Source organism: Micropterus dolomieu, linkage group LG04, assembly GCF_021292245.1.
Source record: "Micropterus dolomieu isolate WLL.071019.BEF.003 ecotype Adirondacks linkage group LG04, ASM2129224v1, whole genome shotgun sequence".
In the NCBI taxonomy this organism is placed as follows: domain Eukaryota; kingdom Metazoa; phylum Chordata; class Actinopteri; order Centrarchiformes; family Centrarchidae; genus Micropterus; species Micropterus dolomieu.
In genome coordinates, this window is record NC_060153.1 from 18,607,132 (window position 1) to 18,630,531 (window position 23,400).

Sequence of the window (23,400 nt, forward strand, 5' to 3'; positions counted from 1 at the left end):
ATACACACACATATATATATATATATATATATACATATACATATACATATATATACACACACACACACATATATATATATATATATATATATATATACACACACACACACACACACACACACACACACACACAGGCCTGGGCTTTAAGCTCCCGGTCCATCCATCCAACCTTACACACACACACACACACACACACAAAAAGCAGCACAATGCAGATTATTTAATTTTTTTATTAATATGACTTACAGGTCAAATTGTTTACCAACCATTAAAACCTGATCATCGCTCCCTCACAGCAAAAATCTACTGGTTAAAAGGCATTCAAAAACAGAAAATTAATTGCTATGAGCCTTGTGAAAGAACGTTCTCCAGTAGTTAGGATTAAGAAAAGACATTTTCCTCAAGCACATTATTACCCTACAAATTATCTTTACAGTTCAATGAGACTTTAGATCACATTTCTCCTTTTCATCATAGTGTCATTAACAGTCATAAAATCTCTGATTAGCTGTTGCTACTTTTATTGACCAGCCTCAGTATCTACCATTTAAATGCTCCACAAGAAAAAGAAACTGCCGAAGGCCAAGATAAATGAAGAGCACAAATCCACCTATTTGATGAAATATTATACTTTTCTGACCGTGTATTAACAAAAAAACAAAACAGAGAAGAATTAATCTGGGGGGGGGGGATTATCCAGTTTGCCAATATTTCAATCAAATTTGAATTAGAATAATTCAGTCAGCATATTAACAATTGATTTATTTAAAGTTGGTCATTTTAAATGGGCTTGACAAAAAACTTAAAATAATCCATCCAGACGTTGGCTGGGGTTTTGACCCTTCTTTATAATATTTTAACCCCACACAGCAGGGAGGGACGATACTAATTCACATATACAGTGAATATGTGGCCACACTAAACACGACCTGTCCTCACACTTTTTACACACTTGACATACTCCACCATTATCTGCAGAGAGCTTTCTGTCACACAAATACATTCAAAAGCATGTGGACGCACACGATAGTACAATCATTCTTCATTCCAATGATCAGTAATGTGCAGTAGATCATTCAGATATGACAGTTATTCATTATACAGCAGAAGATGTTACTTTGCAAGTGAAATACAGCAACTAGAAGATTTTAGGTGTATCTGCGTCTTTTAAAAGCATTAGAGACCATTGTAACTGACTTAATGGAGGGGACCAGCCACTGTCCTCTACAAAGGAGGAAACTATCAACATAAAACCTTTCTAGCCTAAAGAAGGACAGTATTTCATACTAAAAGCATACATTTTGGGGTAAGTATAAACCTAACGGTGCGAGGAACAGTTTGATACAATGTAGGACAGTGACTTTAAAGGCGTAGTGATTAAAATTCTTACTGCTCAAAGAAGAAATAATTTTTTAGATCTTCAGTTGATGTTTCAGTTTGACCTCTGCTCTAATTTGCTAGCCTGTTTATCCAATACAAACTACATTATGTCTGTGGTTTAAGTCACATTAAAACATAAATCAGGGGTATGGAATGGAAAGGTGGTTGCCACAGACTTGTGACGAAGAGAAGTTGCATCAACCTTGTGCAATTCCTTCATGATGTCTACAGCGATTGATAGATGAATGCCTCTTTTATAACACATACGACAAACAGCACAGTATCTTTTCAAATACCATGTTGGTCCTTGTAAGGCGAAACAACCAAACCTGATTTTGCTGTTGGTCTGTTCCTAACAGTAAAAGGCTCAAACATTATGTAATGTTCATAATATGAACTCAAATGGCTGAAAATGATGATTTCATTTGAGATTTTTAGATATCATTTTCTATTTTTGTGGCTTTGTTTCCATTTCACTTTGTTTTACATTGTCCATCCCCTCTTTACAGCCCACTCTTGATTCCCCCCCACATCATTACCAAGGAGAAGCTTGCAGTCTACCTTGCTCCAAAATGTATTCCATGTATATCACATATACAATGGCGTTTAGGGAGGCTGATTATGGTGTTCATTTTGACAACATATAGATTGATAGAGTAGGAAAGGCTAAATTCCTTCAGACTGGTGACGATATGATGGGCTAATGCTGCCTGTACACAAAGAGTTGAAGGATCACAACCAGGAATTAAGGTTCAAAGGTCAGCTCACAGTTTGGACCGCAGCGGCTTCAGGTACTTGTGGAAGGATTCATGGACCTGGGGAAGAAAGGAGGTGTGGATAATTTGTTAAGCTGAAATACTAAGAAGCGACATGAAGAAATGTATATACAATCATACACGCGAGCTTCCTGATCACATCAGTATAGGAAGGTATTTATGACTACATTTTGTGGTTTGTTATGGGCATCCTGATGCCAAATGATTGTGGTTGACCATACAGAGCACAAATGCAAACGTGCAAGCTTGGATAGTCAAAGAATTATTATTATAATTATTTAAGTTACTCCATCTTATAGTTTTGTAATCTGTAAAAATAATTTTTCTTATTTTACACCAAAATAGTAATGCTATCACGATTCCAAACAATAAAAACCACCAGTTTAACACTACTGCCCCTGCCAACCGATCCTCTTGCCAACAGATACACACACATTGAGAAGCTAAGATCTAAAATTACTAATTTCTTGAGACTCTGTCACAAACACATGTTGTCATAGCTATAGTAACTTATCTGAATAGTGATATGAGGCACTGAATTTAATTAATTTAACCACAAATGAGATAAGAATTAGGTTGGTAAAAAGTTACACGGTGCCACAGCGGAGGGTTTCTAGGGGCTGGTTAAGATTTTAGATTAGCTTGGCCAGGCAGATCTGCTCGGGGCTTCACTGATTATTGAACACAAACACACCTTTTATAACTTTATTCACTGATTTTGGTGAAACTGGATCATATTTTATGGATTTTACAGATGGACAGATAGCTTTAAAGTAACTGCTAACAGCTGCTAACTGTAATTTTACCTGATGTTAGCTAGTTAACTCAGTTAGCTGTGCAACTACAGACCCTATTAGCTTAGCTGACACTGCTCAGACTGGGAGCTGGAGCTCCGGGGAAGAGTTGGTATTTACACCGCTAGCACGGGAGCTTTGGCTCGTCCAGAGGAGGAGGTTTTCAGGCTCCCGGTCCGGGAAGAGTCAGCTAGCTAATGGGATGTCTAGCTGCACAGCTACTTGTCCCTTTTCCATGGGATGGCACCTGCGCAACTCGTCTCGACTCTTCTCGCCTTTTTTGGTTTTCCATTGGGCAAATCTAGTACCTGGTAGGTTTTTTGGTATCACCTCCGTCGAGGTTCCAAGTGAGCTGAGGCAATACCAAAAGGTGATGTGAAAACACTGCAGACTACTGATTGGTCAGAGACAATCGTCACTATTCACTGATTCATCATTGCAAGTATTAAAGTGTGTGGTGCGTGGTGTGGGTTGCGTTGAACATTAAATCACGGCAGAATCATGAGGCGCTGCTTGCATAATAGTTCCCCCCTTTAAGTATTTCGGTTCAGTTTCTGAATGTGACTATTTGTGAACCTAAATGAACTAAAATTGATCACAATCTCATTGCATAGTTGGCGTAAGGAAAAGACGTCCACTTAGGCACGTACCAGCAGAGCGTCTGCAGGTCAAGTTCAATGGGGTGCAGGTATTTAGCATATGTTGTGGCCTGTTGGTAGTTTTATGGCCATAAGCCTTAGCACTAATTCAATCCCTTAGGCCTACAACAAAACATTTTTTTCTCTGTACCATTTGACTTGACTGACCTCTGTGGAGTTCAGTGGTGAGCTGCGAGCCCACTCAAACATGTGCTCATAGACGTTCCCATCATATCGTCCCAGGACCGAATTTAGCTTCTTGTCGTGAGTGTCAAAAGCATCTACCAGTGCCACAGCATTGGGCCTCAGTTGAGACAGCAGCTCCTTGATTCGCACAGAAACCTGCAGCACCTGGGGCACACTCAGCAGTCCATCCTAAAATAAAACAGATGTGGATGAACACATGCGGCTGGATCTCAAACAGTGAGGAAACAGCAGAGACAGCGGTTTGTCCCTGTGAAAGTACATTTTCTGACTTCAGAGCAAGCAAGTCTTATCCTATTTTTATCTAATTTGCTTTATTTAAATCAGCCATAAAAGACACCTACCACCCAGGTGTTCATATCCAACACACAAAGACCCCATTATCTCAGAGACAAAGAGGCACTCAGGGCTGGTTTTTCATATGGAAGCAGAGAGTGAAACTGGCAGACCAACAGCACAGGGCTTACGCAAATAACCGAAGCAGCTTTGCACAATGAGTGTGTAACACCTGCAATAAGATTAACTATTGACTACGGATCATGTTGTTTCTATATGTTATGATTTTTCTGACCTGTAGGAAGTCTCCAGAGTGATTTGTGATGCCATGCAGGGCATAGAGCAGAGCCAGGGTTGACAGCACTGAGTGTATTGCTGTGTCGCTGATCTCCCCCAGCTTCTCGGTAAAGAGCTTCACTACAACATAGTGACAGTGGGCCTGGAGACCAAAAACACGGGGACACGTCAATGGATGAAAGAGACTTAGAGCAACAAATAAGAAAGAATGTGGCGGAAAAAGAAGAAACAATGATGAACATTAGCAGGATCTGAGTTTGACTTAAAGCAGCATCAGAATGACATACTGGGTTTGGGAGGTCCTCATCAATCTCTGCGAATCGAAATCGAATTTACATAGGACAAGTAATGCATAGCACTGAAATATGTTGCTATTTACTATAATTTCAATGATGAGAAAAATCAAGGAAATGTCTGTAATGCCCCTGTAGAATGTAGGAAGGTTAACGTAGTGAGATCTTTTGTGAGCTCTGGCTTCATGACAATATTCATGCTTTAGCCACACTCACATGCGCGTGCACACACACACAACTGAACTTACGTCTGAGGCTCTGACCAGGTCGATAGCACTGTTGTTCCAGGCGTCCTCCTGGCTCTTCCTGCGCTGCAACTCCTGCTGGATGCTTTTAGCGGCCAGCTCTACTAGACTACAAACACACACATTACCTGCATTAACCATAGATTATCACAATATATATTAACACAAATTGATAAAAAAAAAAAAACGGGATACCTCCCCAGCTTTAACAACATGCTGACACACATGTATCTACAGAGGCTGTCTCTTTACATGAAAATCTTTTCACAAATTGACCATCACCAATCCCATCTATATTTTTTATAGGTTGGAATATGTTGAAGAGATCATGTCATCGGTGTCAGAAACACAGGCGAAACAATTGCTCATTGTCCTTTGCCTTCTATCTCTCTATTGTCTGAACTGGCAGACCACATTTAGTCGTCCTCCACCAGACTGGCTTAGCCACTGTTTATGCTCACCACACAGCTGACACCGACTGCCAAATGAATTTAGATTTGACTAAGGCCCACAGTATTCAGGGAAGCATATCATGTTAGAGAGTGAAGGCTGAAATATGGCGCATAGCAGAGAACAGCAGATGTGGGCAGACCCTGAGAGGACTATCTGGGTGACAACAACAACTGAAGCTCTGGCCAACCCGAACGCCTGAGAAAAATACATTACACACTACTTCAAAAAATAAAGTTAAAAATTGTTTAAGAAAGTAAATCATAAATGTATCCAATGAAAATGTGGAAAATAAAGGATATGAAATGGCAAAAGGCATTAAATAACTAAACATGGCCATAGTACAAGCCACTTGGTCACTAGTTTTCTCTACTGCTTTCGTCTCTTACATCGCAGCTCGCAGTTTGTAGACCTCCACCAGGCTAGCGAGGTCATTTATGTTGACCACGGTTGGTCTGGCAGCGACGGGCTGAGGCTGGACCCTCTGGTGCTCTGCTTCATTCAGGTACGACACAATGCCACTGAGCTGCTGTCCTGCCTTAGCCTGCCGGTAGCTCTTCACCAGGTATCTGCGTAGATAAAAGTACTTAGGTGAGGGTTAAACAATTGAACATGGGTGCACGAGCTAGCTAATGAACCATTTGTATTTTAAATCATGGAAATTAGCCATTCCCAAAGTCAAATACTTTTGGTGCTGTTAAAAAAAAAATTATAATCTTTTACCAACACCAATCCGAGTCTGGTTTCATCTATCAACCTTTTCATGTATACCCATTCACAACACTTTTAGTCTTTGTGCTTGTACTGTTCAGGTATGAGCTCATTGGGTAATTTAACATTTCAGGAACTGTTGGCACTTCCTTTTCAGGAAACAATGTCCCTTCAAAAGGACAATATCACATGACAGGATTTTGAATCTGAATCTGTGACATTTATAGCATCCGTGAACAAAAACTATAACAGGTATCATTTAAGGACATAAAATGTGACCTTTGTTTGCTTTTGCTGTGGGAGGAGTGCGGGTGTGTCCCCTGCATTTTCGGTATGGTAGGGCTGCTGAGTGGGAGCATGTTTATGTCTGCATGTGTCTCTGTGTCTGTCTTGCTCTCGTTCTATTAAAGTGTGCAACAAAAGCGACACGTGAAAAAAGCTAAATCTTCAGTGAGAATAATGCTGTTTGAGTACCTGTACTACAGACTCGGTAACATTTAGTAGATATACTCTAAGTTTAAGTGGTACAACGAAAAACAAAAGCAAAGTAAAATTAAAACATAGCTGATAACTGTATGAGCACTCTAACAACAAAGGCATCTCTGGTGTGTTTGCATCAGAATTGAGTAGAGAAGTTGGCAAGCTGTGAACTGGTCCTGGTGAGGTGTCACATTTGTGGTCATACATTTCTGTGTGTCGAGCTACCTTGCAGTCTGCAGCATCATGACTGTGTTCTCTCCCTCGTAGGTGCATGTAGGAGTAAACTCAACGTAAATGTCTGGCAAGGCGCTGCTGCGAGAGTAGCCGTGGCCACCGCATGACATGCGGCACACCTCGATACCAGAGTTGGTTTCCCACGTGGTGAATGCCTTCAGTCCCGCAGAAAGGGCATGGAGCTGTAGATTGGAGAGCAAAGAGGGTGAAAATAGGTTCATGTAAGCCTAAAATTAAAAAAAAACAAATATGACAGCGAGCTCTGACAATATAGAACGATGTAACAGCCCACATCAATTTATGTATGTACTACAATTAGCTGTGGATGGCAAATTTTTATTTTCAATATAAGTTCCTATATTTCAGTATTTAGTATTCAGTTTACAAGTATAAAAAGACTTTACAACTGGAAACTGAAATATTAGGCACAGTTGCTCTCTGTGGACCTGTTATGAACTGCAGATAAAACTGAAAAGAAGAGAGCAGAGAACTGTGAGGACCCAAGTGAAAACCTTCTAGCTCAGTCAGAAAACAAAAATGTAGAGTCATTTCCAAGATAAGCAACTGAATTTCTCACTCTTTACTCGTAAATAGTCTACTACAAAATATTTTAGCTTCAACTACAATATCTGTAGCCAATTTTGTAAATACTGATTATCAGGGTTTTCTAGGAGTGGAAAGACCTTGCGTGGGAAAAAAAAAAAAAAAGTCTATTGACGTGACTAAAATATGAAAAACAGTTAGTGATGGGCATGAGGTGTGGTTTCAGTATTATGCTATTTGCAAATTGATTTTACGTTGCAGCTCTTAATTACGGATTCCAGACGGAGGGATAGAAGCGTGTATAGTCAGTATTTAGTAGAATAACTATAGTACTTGTTTTGAAGAATTTGCAAGCTGTGTCTGCTTTCATATTGAGGGACCAAGCTGGCATTGATGCCAGAAAACAAACCTTTCCGGAGTTTAGATGATTAAACTGGGTTTTGCTTGTAGCACATGACACTCACCACACATCTCCTCAAGATAGCTGGAAAGACTTTACCTACAACCCAGACAGTCAATGTGCATCATCCTCCACCAGTCAGTCATCAATAATTCCTAGATGTGTATGTCCAGTCAGTACCTCAGGCAGTTCACTGAAGTCCCCCTCGTTGATGTCTCCGCTGATGCGGTTGTAGGTCTGCTTCATGTACTGGCCGACAAAAGTGAAGGCATAGGCTGTAGCAAGCAGAGGGAACAGCTTGTACTGCTGCGTCTGGTAGTCGAGGATCTGGGGCTCTGGCTCTCTGTGGGACAGAAACACCCAGGTTTGACTTTTCAGTATTGCATAAAAGGTTGCACTTCCCTATGATACGTGAGGATGTGGTAAGAGACCAAAGCACTGTAAAACCAGGGCCATTTCCATTTGCTGTTGGAATTATGTTGTTTTCTAAACCTCTGACACTGACCCGTGAGTCTATTGTAAATTTCATGTGCTGAGTCATCTTTTCTAGGTGACCTATCAAGACATTATCATAAATATTGTGATTGTATTCACATACCACATCATCTGGTCCATATATTTACTGTATAGTCCTCCATGTTCTTGAATTCTGTTTTCTTGATCTTAAAATTAAGGCTGAAGTTTACCATTCAGTTAAATAAAATAATTTATTCACAATTTGATTCTTTGATTTGAGACTTTTCCCCTCACATAAATGTTTTACGCTCTCTTAAAATGAAGTGCTATATTTGTTTTTACTGTGCAGCTGTTTGCTCAAGTGCCTCGATGCATTCTTTGTATTGACTGACCCCGGCCGGATTTCCGACTGGTGACGAACAGAACTGTAGCGGATGGCGATGGTGCAGGACTTGGCCAGGGCCGAAGCTGACTCGCCTACGATCAGGGAGCGGATGAACACCATGGTGCCGTAGGTCAGCTTGGAACTTGGTGGCTTCACATAGGTTCCATCTGGCTCCACCTAGTGGACAGACAGAGTCTTTCTAACGGCAGATCCTTCAGGAGCAGAAGTCTCACTCTAAATGCAATATATAGACTCAGTTTGTTATTACACCAGCTTATTAGGTACACCTAGCTAAAAGTAATGCTTTCATATACAACAATCTTGGAATAAATTCTGCCTTCATGAAGCACAATAAGGTTCAGCTATAGTTGAAACTGTTTTAGACTGGTGTTAATTTAACTGTACGGTCATTATTGAGGATGCAGTTTGTGGTGCTGTTGAATTGCATTGTGTTATTCTGACAGATGTTTCATTTCGTCTAACTCATGGGAGGTACTGTAGAATAAATATCAGAAATATCTCTGTATAATGCAATGCAGTTCAACAGCACCACAAACTACATTCTTTCTAAATGACCATACAGTTTAATTAACACCTCTGCATCTCTACACATTATAACATAAGATGAGAGATGAGACAAGACTATTGCAGGACCGTTGTATTAAACTGCATTACTTCCGACAGCAATAACAATGTAATCAAGTTACATAAACCCATTTGACCTCAGGGAAATTATCAACACAAATGATGTCACATCACCTTGGCATATTTCATCAGCATGTTCTCCCGTGGGATTCGTACGTTCTCTAGTTTCAGGAAGCCATTGTCCACTTCATTAAAGCCAAACTTGGGTCCGATATCTCCAACCACAATACCTAAGAGAGACGGTGAAAAAGAGAGAGCAAGCGAGTGTGTGAGCAAGAATGACACTGACAGAAAAAAGGCACACAGAGACAGGAAGGTGAACAAGGGACTGACTTTACCATAAACACCACATCCAGAGAGACATCACAGACGGTTGTTACCTGGCAGGGGTTCATGGGTGCTCATATCGCGGATGGGTACGATGAAAGCATGCAGACCGTGGCTGTTTCCCTGAGTGTAAAGCTGGGCTAGAACTATGGCATGGTTTGAGGTTTTTCCAACTAGAAAGACAGACAGAGAGGGTGAAAACTAGTTTCTTTTGAATTTCACTGAGGTTTTTTAAGCCTGACACAAAAATGAGGGGAAAAAAGCACTGTATATATTACTATGAAAAAATATTCCATAAAATTATTATTATTCATCATTAAATTTCTTATTTATGCTCACATGAATTCTGATACTAGGCCACTTCTAGCCATTAAAATAACTCTCGGGTGGCCTTAACACTGTAGAGACATGACAGCGTGAATGTACTTACGTCCTCCAGGCCACCACTTGATGGAGCTGACTGTGGGACTGTTCAAGACAAACTCCTGCGTGGCGGGGTCATATGTGGCTGTGGTCTCCAGCCCTCTGAGGTGAGTGCCTGGAGAGAGACAACAAAGCCCACCAAACATATACATACAGAGCACACAGTTGAAAAGAATGACTCTTTTGCATCAATTATCAGAAAAAAAAGACATAAAACAGTGATAGAAAACATATTTATCCCTTGACAGTTTGTATCTGAGCTCCTTTCAAAGAAAAATAAAATGGATGAAGCCAAAATAAAGGACCGAAGCAGTGCACTTGTAGGTGTTTGACAGACCCAAAAACATATGTAACAATCATATTTTAAGATTAATCAATACAGGCTCTGTCTACGGCATACTGCGCACAGAATTTACATCTGATACAAACAAAACAGATCTAGAAGGGGGGTGTACACTACTCAGTTTTCAGTCTGAATGTTTTTTTTCCAAGCAGGAATATGTATCTTTGGTCGGAAGCCAAACACAGATCTTATCCACTGCTGAAACAAAAACAATCTACAATTGTTAGTAAAGGAAACATCAAATAAAAGGGTGGGTAAGAGAGCATGAGAGATAGATTGTGAAGGGCTATCTGATGTAGGTATGGAAGATTTTATTGAACTTTAATATTTGTAACCCACAGAAAACAATCCACATATGTGTACTATGATGCGCAAATATTTCACTCTCTACAAATGTGTATTTTTAGATTTGTGATGTGTAAAATCATATCCACAAAAATACAGAGTGACTTCTACACACACAAAAAAGTTGTTGCACATTTGCAGATTGCTTTCTGTCAATTTGTGGGTCATGTTACATTTGTAACTTCCTTTTTACACAGTTGTGGAATTTTGTCCAATGTGTACTGCGGAGATCTGTTAAAAAAAACCCACATGTCACTACCCAAAACATGTATTTTTAGATTTGTGATGTGTAAAATCATATCCACAAAAATACAGAGTGACTTCTACACACACAAAACAGTTTTTGCACATTTGCGGATCATTTCCTGTCAATTTGCAGGTCATGTTACATTTGTGACTTCCTTTTTACGCATTTGTGATTTTGTCCACTCTACCACAGAGATCTGTAAATGTGAGAGCAGTTTATTAGCTACACCAGCAGGTGGCGGTAGCGACATTGCCTCTCATGAGTTGTAAGAATATCCATTGCAGTTCCCAGGGTCATCTGTAGGAGTCAACAACTTCTGCTGGACCAATGGACTTTAAATTTTAAATTTTTCTGTACAAGTGTGTGTATATAGTTTACTATTGAATACTTTATCACTGCATTTGTTTTACATTTATATTTAAATAAATAGACTACATTTCAGAGTACTGTTGTACCTACTGTTTGTAGGAGCTATTATAAATCCTATGTATAAGGTTACGGTCCGCAAAAGTACAATCAATGTCCATTTTCCGTTGAGCATTTGCATGAATTTTTGTAAAGCTTATGAGTAGAGTTAAATGACACCTAAATACTGGAGACAACTTAGACAACATGAGGGGCAATGTTCACTTTATCAGACTAGCCCTATTGCAACTAATAAATGAATAGCCATTTGCTGGACCACCAGGGGTCCTTAAGGGTAATAAACAGTAAATTTAAAAGAATAAATAGTTTTCACCATAATTCCATCCATAAGTAACAATGACAGAACATATGACTATTTGGTTCATGAGTTTCATACACTTTCTGTAATAAAACATCTAAAAGCAAAAATCCTTTCTGATAAGCATGTCTGGGACAAAATCTAGATAAAGTATCCAATCGTAAACTATATACACACATATATATATATATATATATATATATATACACACAAGTTTAGATAGAGAAGAGTTAAGTTGTCTCTCAGAAGCAGAAGTTGTTTACAACAGATGACCCTGGGTAATGCAATGGATATTCTTACAACTCATGAGAGGCAATGTCGCTACCGCCACCTGCTGGTGTAGCTAGTAAACTGCTCTCACATTTACAGATCTCTGTGGTACAGAGTTGACAAAATTCCACAAATGCGTAAAAAGGAAGTCACAAATGTAACGTGACCTGCAAATTGACAGGAAATGATCCGCAAATGTGCAAAAACTGTTGCGTGTAAAAATAGATCCACAAATGTGTAAATAACACTTGTTGTATGTGAAATTAAAATGTGTGTACAGAGTAAATTGTATATATTTGCAAATTTGTAAATTGTATTTTTGTGGATATGATTTTACACAACACAAATGTAAAAATACATGTTTTGGGTAGTGACGTGTTTTTTTTTTACATATCTCCTCAGTACACATTGGACAAATTACATATGTCACATTACCCACAAATTGACAGAAAGCAATCTGCAAAAACTGTTTTGTGTGTAGAAGTCACTCTGTATTTTTGTGGATATGATTTTACACATCACAAATCTAAAAATACACATTTGTAGAGAGTGAAATATTTGCGCATCATAGTACAAATTTGTGGATTGTTATATATTTTCCTTTGGTTTTGAAACTGTTACATTTGTCAACTGACACAAGTGGTCAGCGTGTTCTACATAAATTTAACCACAGCAAATATTTGACCTTCAGTCTTAAACAAAGTGCTGCTCACATGCAGTTCGTTCAAAGCAATGGGTTTTACAATGGATATTTTGGTTGCATTAACCATTTTGTTAACCTTTAGCAGCTTAGAAAATGGGATTTGTCTACAACCTACGCCTTCTCGTGTAGCTTTCCCTTCTCGACTGCATTTACTCATTTACACAAATGATGACAAAGTAATGACATCTAGTATGTTAAAAAGACTTGCATGTAAAACAACAAACTTTCACAGATATTTAATAATTATTAAAAAAGTTTATTACAAATACATAATCAAAAACTAAACTAATACAACTAGTAAACTAACAATCTTGTAGCACCAGTCTGTTTTTGCATTTAAAGGTTCAGTGTGTAAGTTAGTTTAGTGGCAGCTAGTGGTGAGGGTTGCAAATTGCAACTAATGGCTCACTCACCGCTCACCCCTCCCCCTTTGAAAGCACGTAGGAAAGGCTACGGTGGCTGACGCGCTCTGTCGGCTCTTGTACTAAACAACACATGTGGTCCTCCATTTGCCCTAGTTTCTCTTCTTTTCTTCCTTCTAATAAACCAGACGATTACTACTACTGATACTACTACTTCTTCGTTCGTATTCAACGTAGTGATGAAACGCGCTCTATAGAGCAGCTTGTCTTTTTGGGCTACTGTAGAAACATGGCGGTGCAACATTGTGACTTCCATGTAAGTGGACCCGCGTTGTATGTAGATAGAAATGTCACATTCTCAGGTAATAAAAACACATCTGTCCATTATACAAACCACTGAAACCACCACTGAAAACGTAGTTATGTATATTATATGGCATTTCTGTCAATAGATCCTCCTTAATATTACACACTGAACCTTTAAGTACAATCTATGTAAACGTTATCATTACTACACAGTTTTTGGGGTCTTGGCAATGGCAACGAAAAAGCAACAAAATAATCCCCATTTATGGACAGGCCTACACAGGCCTGATATTTTGGACTGCTCTGTTCATTTTACCGTGGCCCATCTCAGTCTGAGCGTAGGTGCCGATGATCTCTAGGTTCCAGGCAGGCATGAAGAAACGGTCCATTTGTTCTGGGGTGGCCTGGTTGAGCAGTGTGGGCAGGAACATCCCCAGATGGAGATCCAAAGGCTCTGGCCTGTTGGCGTGCACAGACCTAGGCCACGCAGGACAGGGGCACATGGAAAAGAAAAGGTGGTAATGCAGAAAAAGGCAAAGGGGGCGATGCACGGGGGCATTATTGATGAAAGCCATATCATGGAAAGTTTAGAGCCTCACAGATGCGTGAGGAGAGAATTTTTTTTTTTTTTTTTCAAAGGAGGGATTATGGGTAAGTGTTGATATGCTTCAAATCAATAAGAAGTGAGGGATGACATAAAGACAGAGGTTGTGAAGGCAAGCAATAAAGACGGATGTGAGAAAGACAAATTAAAACAGCTTGTGAGCATATCATGGATATTGGAAGTGATTTGATCATATGGTCATAATTCAGCTAGAAACTTCACATATTCACATTTCATTTAAATCTGTCTTTAGTAGCTGTATCATTAAAATTCCCCCACCATGTGAGAGTTCGAATACCTCAGTTATGTAGAGTACTGAAGTCTTAGCTGACTCTCAGTATAGGCCTAAAGTTTTGGTATCAAACTCCTGATTCAGCTGCCCCTTACATTTCTTTACACCAAGTGGTCACATGTAAACTACCTGGCTGTTCAACTACTTTGGCAACACACAGTTTGAGTCTCAGGGCCAGTCACTACACACATGACAGAAATAATACAGATATTATGGACACTAAAATGAGGTCAGATAACAATGGATATGCAAGTTGTAGACATATTTTTAAAAGAGCACTTTAGGCAACTATTTTGATTGAATGATTTGATTAATTGCTTTTTATTTGAGAGATTATTTGGAGGTATATGACAGACAAAACAAGACATTAAGTCAACTTTTGTTCTAGGATATTGTGATGGGCATATTGACTAATCAGATTAATAATTAAGATATTAACCGATAATGAATTATAGTCGTTGCCCTAGAAAAGTGGTGAAGGGCACATTAGGTCACGACATAAATTGTACTCTAGGACTGTGGCCCATAATTAGGCCAAACTTGCCAAAACACAGGTGAACAAAATGTTCTGTTCTAAACTTTCAATGTAGCTTTGCACAGATAAAACAAATATTCCTATGACCACCCACTTGGCTTTTTTACAGGAAGGCAACAAACAATAGCTGGCCTGGCCTACATTCTCTCTCATCATAGAGTTGTCAGCATCTCAGATTACAAAGAGACATTCAGAGGCTACAACTCTGCCTCATTATGGCTCCCAGACCACATCATTCTGCAATTGTTTGTCCTTTTCATGCAGTTTCCAGTTCCAGTCAACTTCTTCACCATTTCTGGTCACTCGAAATGGCAACAGCCAAAACCAAAGACAGACTAGATTACTGTGACTAAATTACTCATTAGAATTCTTTGGAAACAGAGGTCATCATTTGCAAACAGATGGAAAGCAATCAAGACACAGCAATCAACAAAATGCGCACAAGCATCATCATCAGTGCATTATCATTACATAAAGGGGGATGAGAGAGTTGTGAGTAGGAAAGCAGTTGAACTACCTAATGTTGATGGGACTAGGTTTTGGAACAGACAAGACAAAACTAATTTTATTTGAAGATACTTCTAACTCTGAAGGTGTAAGGGGCAACCACTAGTGAAGCGATGTTAATAACGTCACACATTACCATTCTTGTTAGAACAAAATGTAACTTATGAACACAGTTGTCAGGAATTCCATGCAACTACTTTTGAACTTTCTACATGATTTGGATCTGTCAAACATTTACAAGAAATCACCAGAACTGCTCCTGGTAGCTAAACAGCTTTCCAAAGCTGCTGGAATGGGCCTCTTTTAAACCACATATGCCAATTTGTGCTGTTTTTTAACAGCACAGTGAAGTTGTGTCTGAGGGCCTCAAAGCACAAGCAAGTATATAAGTTAAGGGCTACGTCCAGGACTGACCGTGACCCATCTCAGTTTGGGCATATGTGCCAATGACCTGGAAGGACTCTGCCAGAGGTAACCATTTCCTGGACTGCTGAGGGTCACACTGATTGTGCAGGGTTGGGAGGAACATGGCAAAGTGTAGCCCCATGGCCTCATGATGGTTGCCCTGAGCCATTCTGGGTGAAAGGAAGGTATAGGATACATAACTGAAGTTCAGACTTGCTGTCACTCAAAGGTTGTGTAACTGATGTAATTGAAGCAGACAGATGGGACGAGGTCCAAGTTTATCCCACACATATAATTTAGTGTCTTGTTTGGACATGGTACTCCAACTAAGACTTCTAGATAAAATAATAAAGTCTCCGGTTGAGGTACTTCATCGTTACTGGCAGCACATTTTTCTTATTTACTTTACCTTTTAGAGCAATGACATGGAGTGGGTTTTCCACTGGCCACAATGATTGACTTGTCAAGAGGGCAAGCAAAGTACAAGAAGTATTAATGTGATCCACATCTAACCTTTTTAAGAACAGGAGCAATTAATAAGATGACTGTAAAAAAAAATGTATCTGCATAAACATCAGAGAGCAGAGCAGGAACAAAGTTGGACCAAAATCTCAAAAGTCTTGCAATATAAAGAGTATCAGTTTAGTCAGTCACTATACATACAATCCAACTACTGAAAGTTACTACTGAAATTTCAGCAACACATGTAGTCAAAGTTATGTTGCACAGAGCTTAACTAACATCTGTCTGATATTGTCGACAAAAAGGTCATAAAAGGTAGTATTTCTTGAAAGGATAATCTATTACATTGTACAACTAGTGAAAGCTGGCAGCTTGCATACCCTCTGACACAGTTGTAATCTTGTGATGAACTTTGCTCTAAGATTTTTGGACAAGCTACATTTCCAAACCATCCTGTTGAGTGGTTGTTTGATACAGTAACAGGACAGCTGTGGAAAAAAATTCATCATAATAGAAAGTCCACTGTAAATGGCTGTTATAATGGTGCCCGAGCTACAACTTACATAGATTTATACATGAAATTTCAACATAACATTGGTAATGTAATTGTTTACAAACAAACAATGCAGGTATATTATTTGATTGCAGCCAGGGTGTGGTGGCATTACAGCCAAAATTGTGTAACATGTCACATTTCAAGCACATACATTATGTGTAATTGATCAAGTGCTCACCCTAAATCCTGACAGTACTATATCTGACAGGGCATAAAAGTTTGCTTTTTCATAGTCATAGTTAGTATAAGCACATACCGTGTTTGTCAACTTAAGCTTTACTGCAATTGTGGAAAGCATTTTAATTGTTCACTATTTCCCTCTATTAAATTTGAACAGGTGAGCATACACAAGTGTAAATGACTACCATTACACATCATTTCTCACTCTTTTGATATTTCTGAGTGTACAATGTTACACTCCTCATGTGCCTGAGTCACTTAACCCCCTCCATGTTTATTTACCTCTCCTAACAGCAGATCTGACTGTGTGTGGGCACGGTGCAAAATTGTCCTTTACCACATACTTCTTATAGCAGTAGATCTCCTCTGGGTCTGCAATTCCATACTCTCTGAGCTTCAGGATCATTTGGGCACTTTTTCTAACAGCCTGGTCATAGCGCTCACTGCGGGACAGGAAGTTTGGGTCCTCCTCGTGAAAGTCCGGATCGCTGAAAACCAGCGACTCTACAGTAAATATTGGAAATTAAATCAGAAATGTATATTTTAGTCTATACAACTGCAAGTAAAGTAAGGAAAGACCTATCTTATGTTTAACTGGACATTTGCAAAAGGCTATCAAAATGCGTTAATGTGTACCCACATTTGAAAATGTGTACTAAGATTTGTAAGAGTGTATCGAATAGGTCTGCACAGTTAAATGAAATATTCTCAAAATTGCAATATGGCCAAGCGCAATATCCAAATCACAGAAGGTGCAATTTTGTGATGAAGGTAAAATGTGTGAAAAAGTACTGTAGCACTGCAGAGATGCCCCGGCCAACACATTTTTGTTTGGTACAGACCCCAACAAAAGTCACATCAACATGATTTTAGTAGTTTTTTTTCAGTAAAAATGAAAATTGTGATGCAAAAATGATCAATCCCACTAGATCCAGACTATGAATTAAGAAAGCTTTTTTTTTCTTGGCAAGGATCCCAGCCCCAAAGCATGGTGACACCAAGGCACATTGCCACATTTATAGATTTTAGAACTGCAACGATTACTCGATTAATCAATAAGTCAGGTGGACAAAAAGCTAAACAGAAACTATTTTGATAAATTCACTTATCGTTTTAAGTAACAAAACAAACAAACAAAAATTAACTTATACTCTGATTATCTGCTGATTTTCTTGGTCTTCTAAAATATCTTTGGGATTTGGACTGTTGGTTGGACAAAACAAGACATTTGAAGACGTCATCTTTGACTCTGGGAAACTCACTTTTTCTCATTTAATAATAGATAATAATAATAATAATAATAATAATAATAGACTCATTCATTCATTCACTTATATAATACACACTGACAAATTTCAGAATGCATTTGCATAATTGGGTACACTTTCAAAAATCTGTCCCTCTACATATATATGAAAAATACATCCGGTCTTATATGACATGACCTGATCTTTCTCAGGAGTCGTGGGGTCAGTGGCTTTTAAATTATATCCACATTGACACAGTCATAACGTGGGTTGTTCTCTGCTACCTACAACGCTGTATGTTGCCAGTAGAGGACGTGAATCTAGTATTATAATCTCTGCAGTGTGAAATTCAGAGAACTTGAACTTTGATACCCGTGGTGGTTAACATTAAGTTACGTCCGTTACGTCATTGGACAATGAACAACTTTTACATACTTACTTACTTACTTATTTAAGGATGCTTGAAAAAATACACACAGGTGCCGAATTCACCTTTAGGGCATACCAAATCACCCCAACACACCTGACTTCAGAAATGCCACCTTAAACGGACCTAAGGTCAGATATGTTTCTAAATAACGTTAACCTAAAAGTTGGGTGCAATACAGGACAACGTCGCCTAGCGGCCGTAGAGAAGGAAGGTGCTAGCAACTCTTGTGGCTGCAAACATCCATGAATTCATGTTTGAGTTAGCTCCTTTTTCTCCACAATACTCTTACAAAACAGCATTACGATCACCATCACATCAAGTGTCGACAATAACGAGCACAATAACTCCTATCGGGCAAGGAAGACAATTTAAACTCACCAATTTCTCGCCTTCTTTTGGTCTTTTCTGGGCCCCCGTCCAAAATGTTTGTCAGTTTCTCGACGTTAAAAGTCGCGTTTTGCCGCTCTTTCATAATATCGGGATTCATTGCTCTCAATCTGACTGAAAACAGGTTTTATAGTAAAACGTATAAACAAGAATAGGGGTATGGAAGAACCGAAACAATAACCTCCGGACACTCTCAACCTGACGGATCCAACTGAAACGGCCTCCTCATGGCGCAGCCGCAGAGAGGTCGACAGAGGCGGAGACAAACACGTCATGTGACATGTACCCGGAAGGACACGGCCATCCTTCACCATGCACTTTATTCACATTATGCAACTATATCAGATTTTCAGGTTTTTGTCCAAGACGCTTTTGTTTTTACCACCATGCTTCCAGCAGCTGCAATCTTTCGTTTCCCCTGGGAAGTAAACTCTGGAGAAGTGCAGGAAGGAGAGTCAGTGAGAGTATTTGGCAGGTGGGGTTTGTTTGTTACTCGTAGCACATCAGTTTTGATGCTCTGTGTGGAAAATAACATTCATATTTTGCAGCGAATTTGCTTGATACAGGGCAATTTCTGCATTATGAGATTATACATCGGGATTTGCAATCCAAGTAAAATACAATATTTTTTATTTAGATCTGGTCTGGATGAAGAAAGAATAGTGCAGCATCACGTTTTTCATATCTAAAACTGTTATCAAACTTTCTCTAGTGTCTATATGTTAAACTGTGCCAAAAAACATGCAATCATTAGTTTTTTTCAGTATTTAACTCGCATAATAAAGGTTTCATAAATCTCAGACATGGCTTAAAACAGTGGTCCAGGCTCAAGTGCAGTTGTTTCTTAGCTAGACCCACTGCAATATTTTTTGTTACAAAAAGGCAAAATGTGTCTCAAAATACCATTTTATATTAAATATTGTCATGCAGCAGTGATGTCCTGGCCAGCGGCGTAATGTAGTAATGACAGGCCCCAGTGCAGGCTGTTATGATGGGCCCTTGGGCTACACCGTTACGAAGCACAAGCGCACACACTGTGTTTGTGTCTAGAAGGGAACCCTATATTGTCAAATTTATGTGCCTTATTTCCTCGTTTTGCCACAGTTTAACAACTGATAAGATTAGATGCAGTAAATACCTCATTTAAAGCTCCTTAAATTGATTTCTTTCCATATTAACATTAGTTTTTCCTCGATTGTTTACACACATTTTCTGAACTCTCAGAACTCTACACACAAATCAAAAAACACACAATGGGCAAAACCCCTCAATTCTCCTGCAAAATGAAACTTTACATTTAAATCAATATTATTTCTTTTCAAAATGGTATTTTGTTTTCAAATGACACACACAAGCCATCATATGAATGGACATTCATAAAAACCAGTTGAACACTGATGTGCTCAATGTAAAACACTTCTCCATTCATCATAATGACTTAGGCCTTTTTTTGTTCAGTGTTACACTTACTACAGACAGTACATACATAAGTGTGTTGTAAAATATTTGAGAATATTGTTTTTATACAGAACACAAATACACAGTAACAAATATATTTTATTTGTCCCACAAAAACAATGTACACAGTGTACATCCCATTCCCAACCAACACAAAGTTGCACATACAAAAAAGAATTTACTGTACACAGTTAGAGTAAAAAAAAAAAACGGCAATAAAAAAAATGGCAACACTCCCAGCCTGCACATGTGCTCTGTTAGTCTACTGTTCTGATTTTGCCTTTCACCCGATTTCTGGAGTCTTGTCGTCAATTGTTACATGATCAAATAGAAACGTAAGATTGGGCAGTCATTTACATATTATCCACCAATCATCAGTGTATATGTAGCTATGTGACACAAATACCAAAGAAAATAAGACTAAATTCATTCTGTTGAATCTGTGGAATCTATTTTTTGATATTTCACCATGTACCATAGCCTACTGCTTGCTACAGACTTTTGTGTGTAAAACTACAGACTGCAGTCAGTAATTTTACTCACTAAAGTCCATGGTGTTCGACACCACGACAAAGGGGGACATGCGCACATGAGTGTATATATAGCACTTGATCACAAATTTCAAATTTAGGTTGAGATGAGATGGGTGTCTCCTTTTGACTGATGAGACTTTATGCATTTATACCCTGTAACTGACAAAGACCAGCTCGTAACTCCCATCAAGGGCCCCTAGTACAGTGCGGGCCCCAGTGCAGCTGCACTGTTTGCACTGTCTATACCTACGCCCCTGGTCCTGGCCAACACACATACATAAACTTCATTCATTCTACAGACAAAACATCTTGGTTTGGTCCAAATCCCTGCAAAAAGCACATCATAACACCATAATAACTGATGAAAATGAGAATAATTATGTAAAAATGATCATTATCATATATATCTGTCAAAATAATTACTACAAAAAATTTTTTCAAATTTTTTAAGCCATTATATAAATCATACATATATACCATTTTAAATATATCTGTAAATGTTTAACATCAGTAAAGTGTGATTCATGAACAAACCCTAACCAAGATTTTTTTTTGTGTCTAAAGCTAACTAAACCTAGAAATATGTTTTTGTGAAACAGTTGAAGCTCACTAATAAGCTGCTGATATGTTACAAATACGCTATCTAACTATCAGTAGGCGGACTATCCACATAAAGTGTAACCAATATTGTTAATGTTGTATCTGGTCGCTATTTGTTTCTACACACTGTTGGGTAGTTTGATCTGTAACAGTGCATCATTAAATGATGATAAAAGATGGTAGCCACCTCAGCTACAGCCTGTTCACCCTTCTGCCGTCTCGATCTGCTGTCGCACCACCAGACTACGGAGCAGCTTTAAGGATAAGACTCAAATTCATCCTCAGCACTCCACCGTGCAAAATATTTTATTTCAATATATAATTTTAGAATTTTTGTTTATAATGTTTGCTTTGTGAGTAGTATAAAGGGAACTACAAACATCATCTCATTATAAAAACCCTATAAAATAACAAATGCATTTACCTTGTGGTAATGAATATTCTTAGGGGGCTTGATTGATGTATCAGGGGAAAGTAAGATAGGTCTAGCTTGGAGTCATTAGCTGACCCTGCAAGAGTTCACTGACCATCCAGCTCAAGTTATTTCATTTTATGTAACTGTCCTTGTTAGGGAGGCAACAGTTAGACTGATTAGGTAGAGACAGTATCTCAGGCATCAGGCTAGCAGATATCTGTGTTCTCTGGGAATCTGACAAAGTTGAGTCTTACAAGAATGTGTACAAGAACTTACCGGCTCCACAGATTAGAGTACAACTCATGGATAGTAATAGATTCCAATTTGACATAGCATTGGAGTCTAAACATCAGATATATTTGTTGTTCTAGGTTAAAGGCCAGCTAAAGATTACCTAAAAGGGAAACCTACAGGAACTAGAGGGAAGACAGAAACATAAAAGGGACCAAAAGATGTTATCCTTCAGATTTCAATGTGTTCACATGTTGTATGCTGGCACTGTATCTCCTCGGCCGGGCTCAATAATCCATGCTGTGTTCATCAGTCTCTGAAACTTCTTCATCACACCTGAACCTGGCTCGCAATATTTCTTCAGCACCTTGTAATGGTGATTAGTTTTATGTAAAATCGTAGTAGTAGTAGGATAGCTGTCAGATAGTTAGAGTGGAGAAGTATAAAATAGCAGAAAATGGAAATAAAAGTTCAAATTTGTCAAAGCTGCACTTGAAGTGAATCTATGTAACTTAAAGAAGGAAAAACACAGTTTTCTTTTTAAAAATGAAACCTTTAATTCATAAGAAATAACATGCAATATTGATCTGTTCAATACACTCAAGTTTTTAGCTAATACAGCCTTGCTTGGTCTGGTATGACCGAAAGCTTATTGTAGCCTTTGTTAGCTCATATTTTTAGCTCATATTAGCAAGTTTCAGATGGAAACTGTTGTGGAACTGACATTTCTGAGTCAGTTTCCTGACTTCATAACTCTTTAAAAGTACAGCACATACACTCACCTAAAGGATTATTAGGAACACCTGTTCAATTTCTCATTAATGCAATTATCTAATCAACCAATCACATGGCAGTTGATTCAGTGCATTTAGGGGTGTGGTCTTGGTCAAGACAATCTTCTGAACTCCAAACTGAATGTCAGAATGGGAAAGAAAGGTGATTTAAGCAATTTTGAGCGTGGCATGGTTGTTGGTGCCAGACGGGCCGGTCTGAGTATTTCACAATCTGCTCAGTTACTGGGATTTTCACGCACAACCATTTCTAGGGTTTACAAAGAATGGTGTGAAAAGGGAAAAACATCCAGTATGCGGCAGTCCTGTGGGCGAAAATGCTTTGTTGATGCTAGAGGTCAGAGGAGAATGGGCCAACTGATTCAAGCTGATAGAAGGGCAACTTTGACTGAAATAACCACTCGTTACAACTGAGGTATGCAGCAAAGCATTTGTGAAGCCACAACACGCACAACCTTGAGGCAGATGGGCTACAACAGCAGAAGACCCCACCGGGTACCACTCATCTCC

The 23,400-nt window shown here is 38.8% G+C and overlaps 2 protein-coding genes across 3 annotated transcripts in view; one reads left to right on the plus strand and one right to left on the minus strand.

Moving 5' to 3' along the window:
* Positions 1-214: 214 nt before the first annotated feature.
* acox1 (acyl-CoA oxidase 1, palmitoyl) lies at positions 215-19,074 on the minus strand. 2 transcript variants are annotated; one of them, XM_046047682.1, is made up of 14 exons: positions 18,854-19,074; positions 17,143-17,302; positions 13,574-13,734; positions 9,965-10,072; positions 9,588-9,707; positions 9,322-9,437; positions 8,570-8,739; positions 7,902-8,064; positions 6,770-6,960; positions 5,743-5,922; positions 4,907-5,012; positions 4,364-4,507; positions 3,757-3,963; positions 215-2,195 (listed from the first exon to the last, which is right to left on the minus strand). In XM_046047682.1, exons 1-14 carry the CDS (start codon positions 18,960-18,962, stop codon positions 2,145-2,147), a joined length of 1,986 nt encoding a protein of 661 aa, XP_045903638.1. In that variant the 5' UTR covers positions 18,963-19,074; the 3' UTR covers positions 215-2,144. The 2 variants fall into 2 exon arrangements, with proteins under 2 accessions (XP_045903638.1, XP_045903637.1); XM_046047681.1 differs by lacking the exon at positions 13,574-13,734 and adding an exon at positions 15,610-15,770 and having other exon boundaries at positions 18,854-19,073.
* A 63-nt stretch (positions 19,075-19,137) lies between these two features.
* Positions 19,138-23,400, plus strand: part of ten1 (TEN1 subunit of CST complex) — an 8,241-nt gene continuing 3,978 nt past the window's right edge. The window contains exon 1 of the mRNA XM_046047683.1: positions 19,138-19,337. Coding sequence (XP_045903639.1) covers positions 19,249-19,337 — 89 coding nt within the window. The 5' untranslated portion in view covers positions 19,138-19,248. The remainder of the gene's footprint in view (positions 19,338-23,400) is intronic.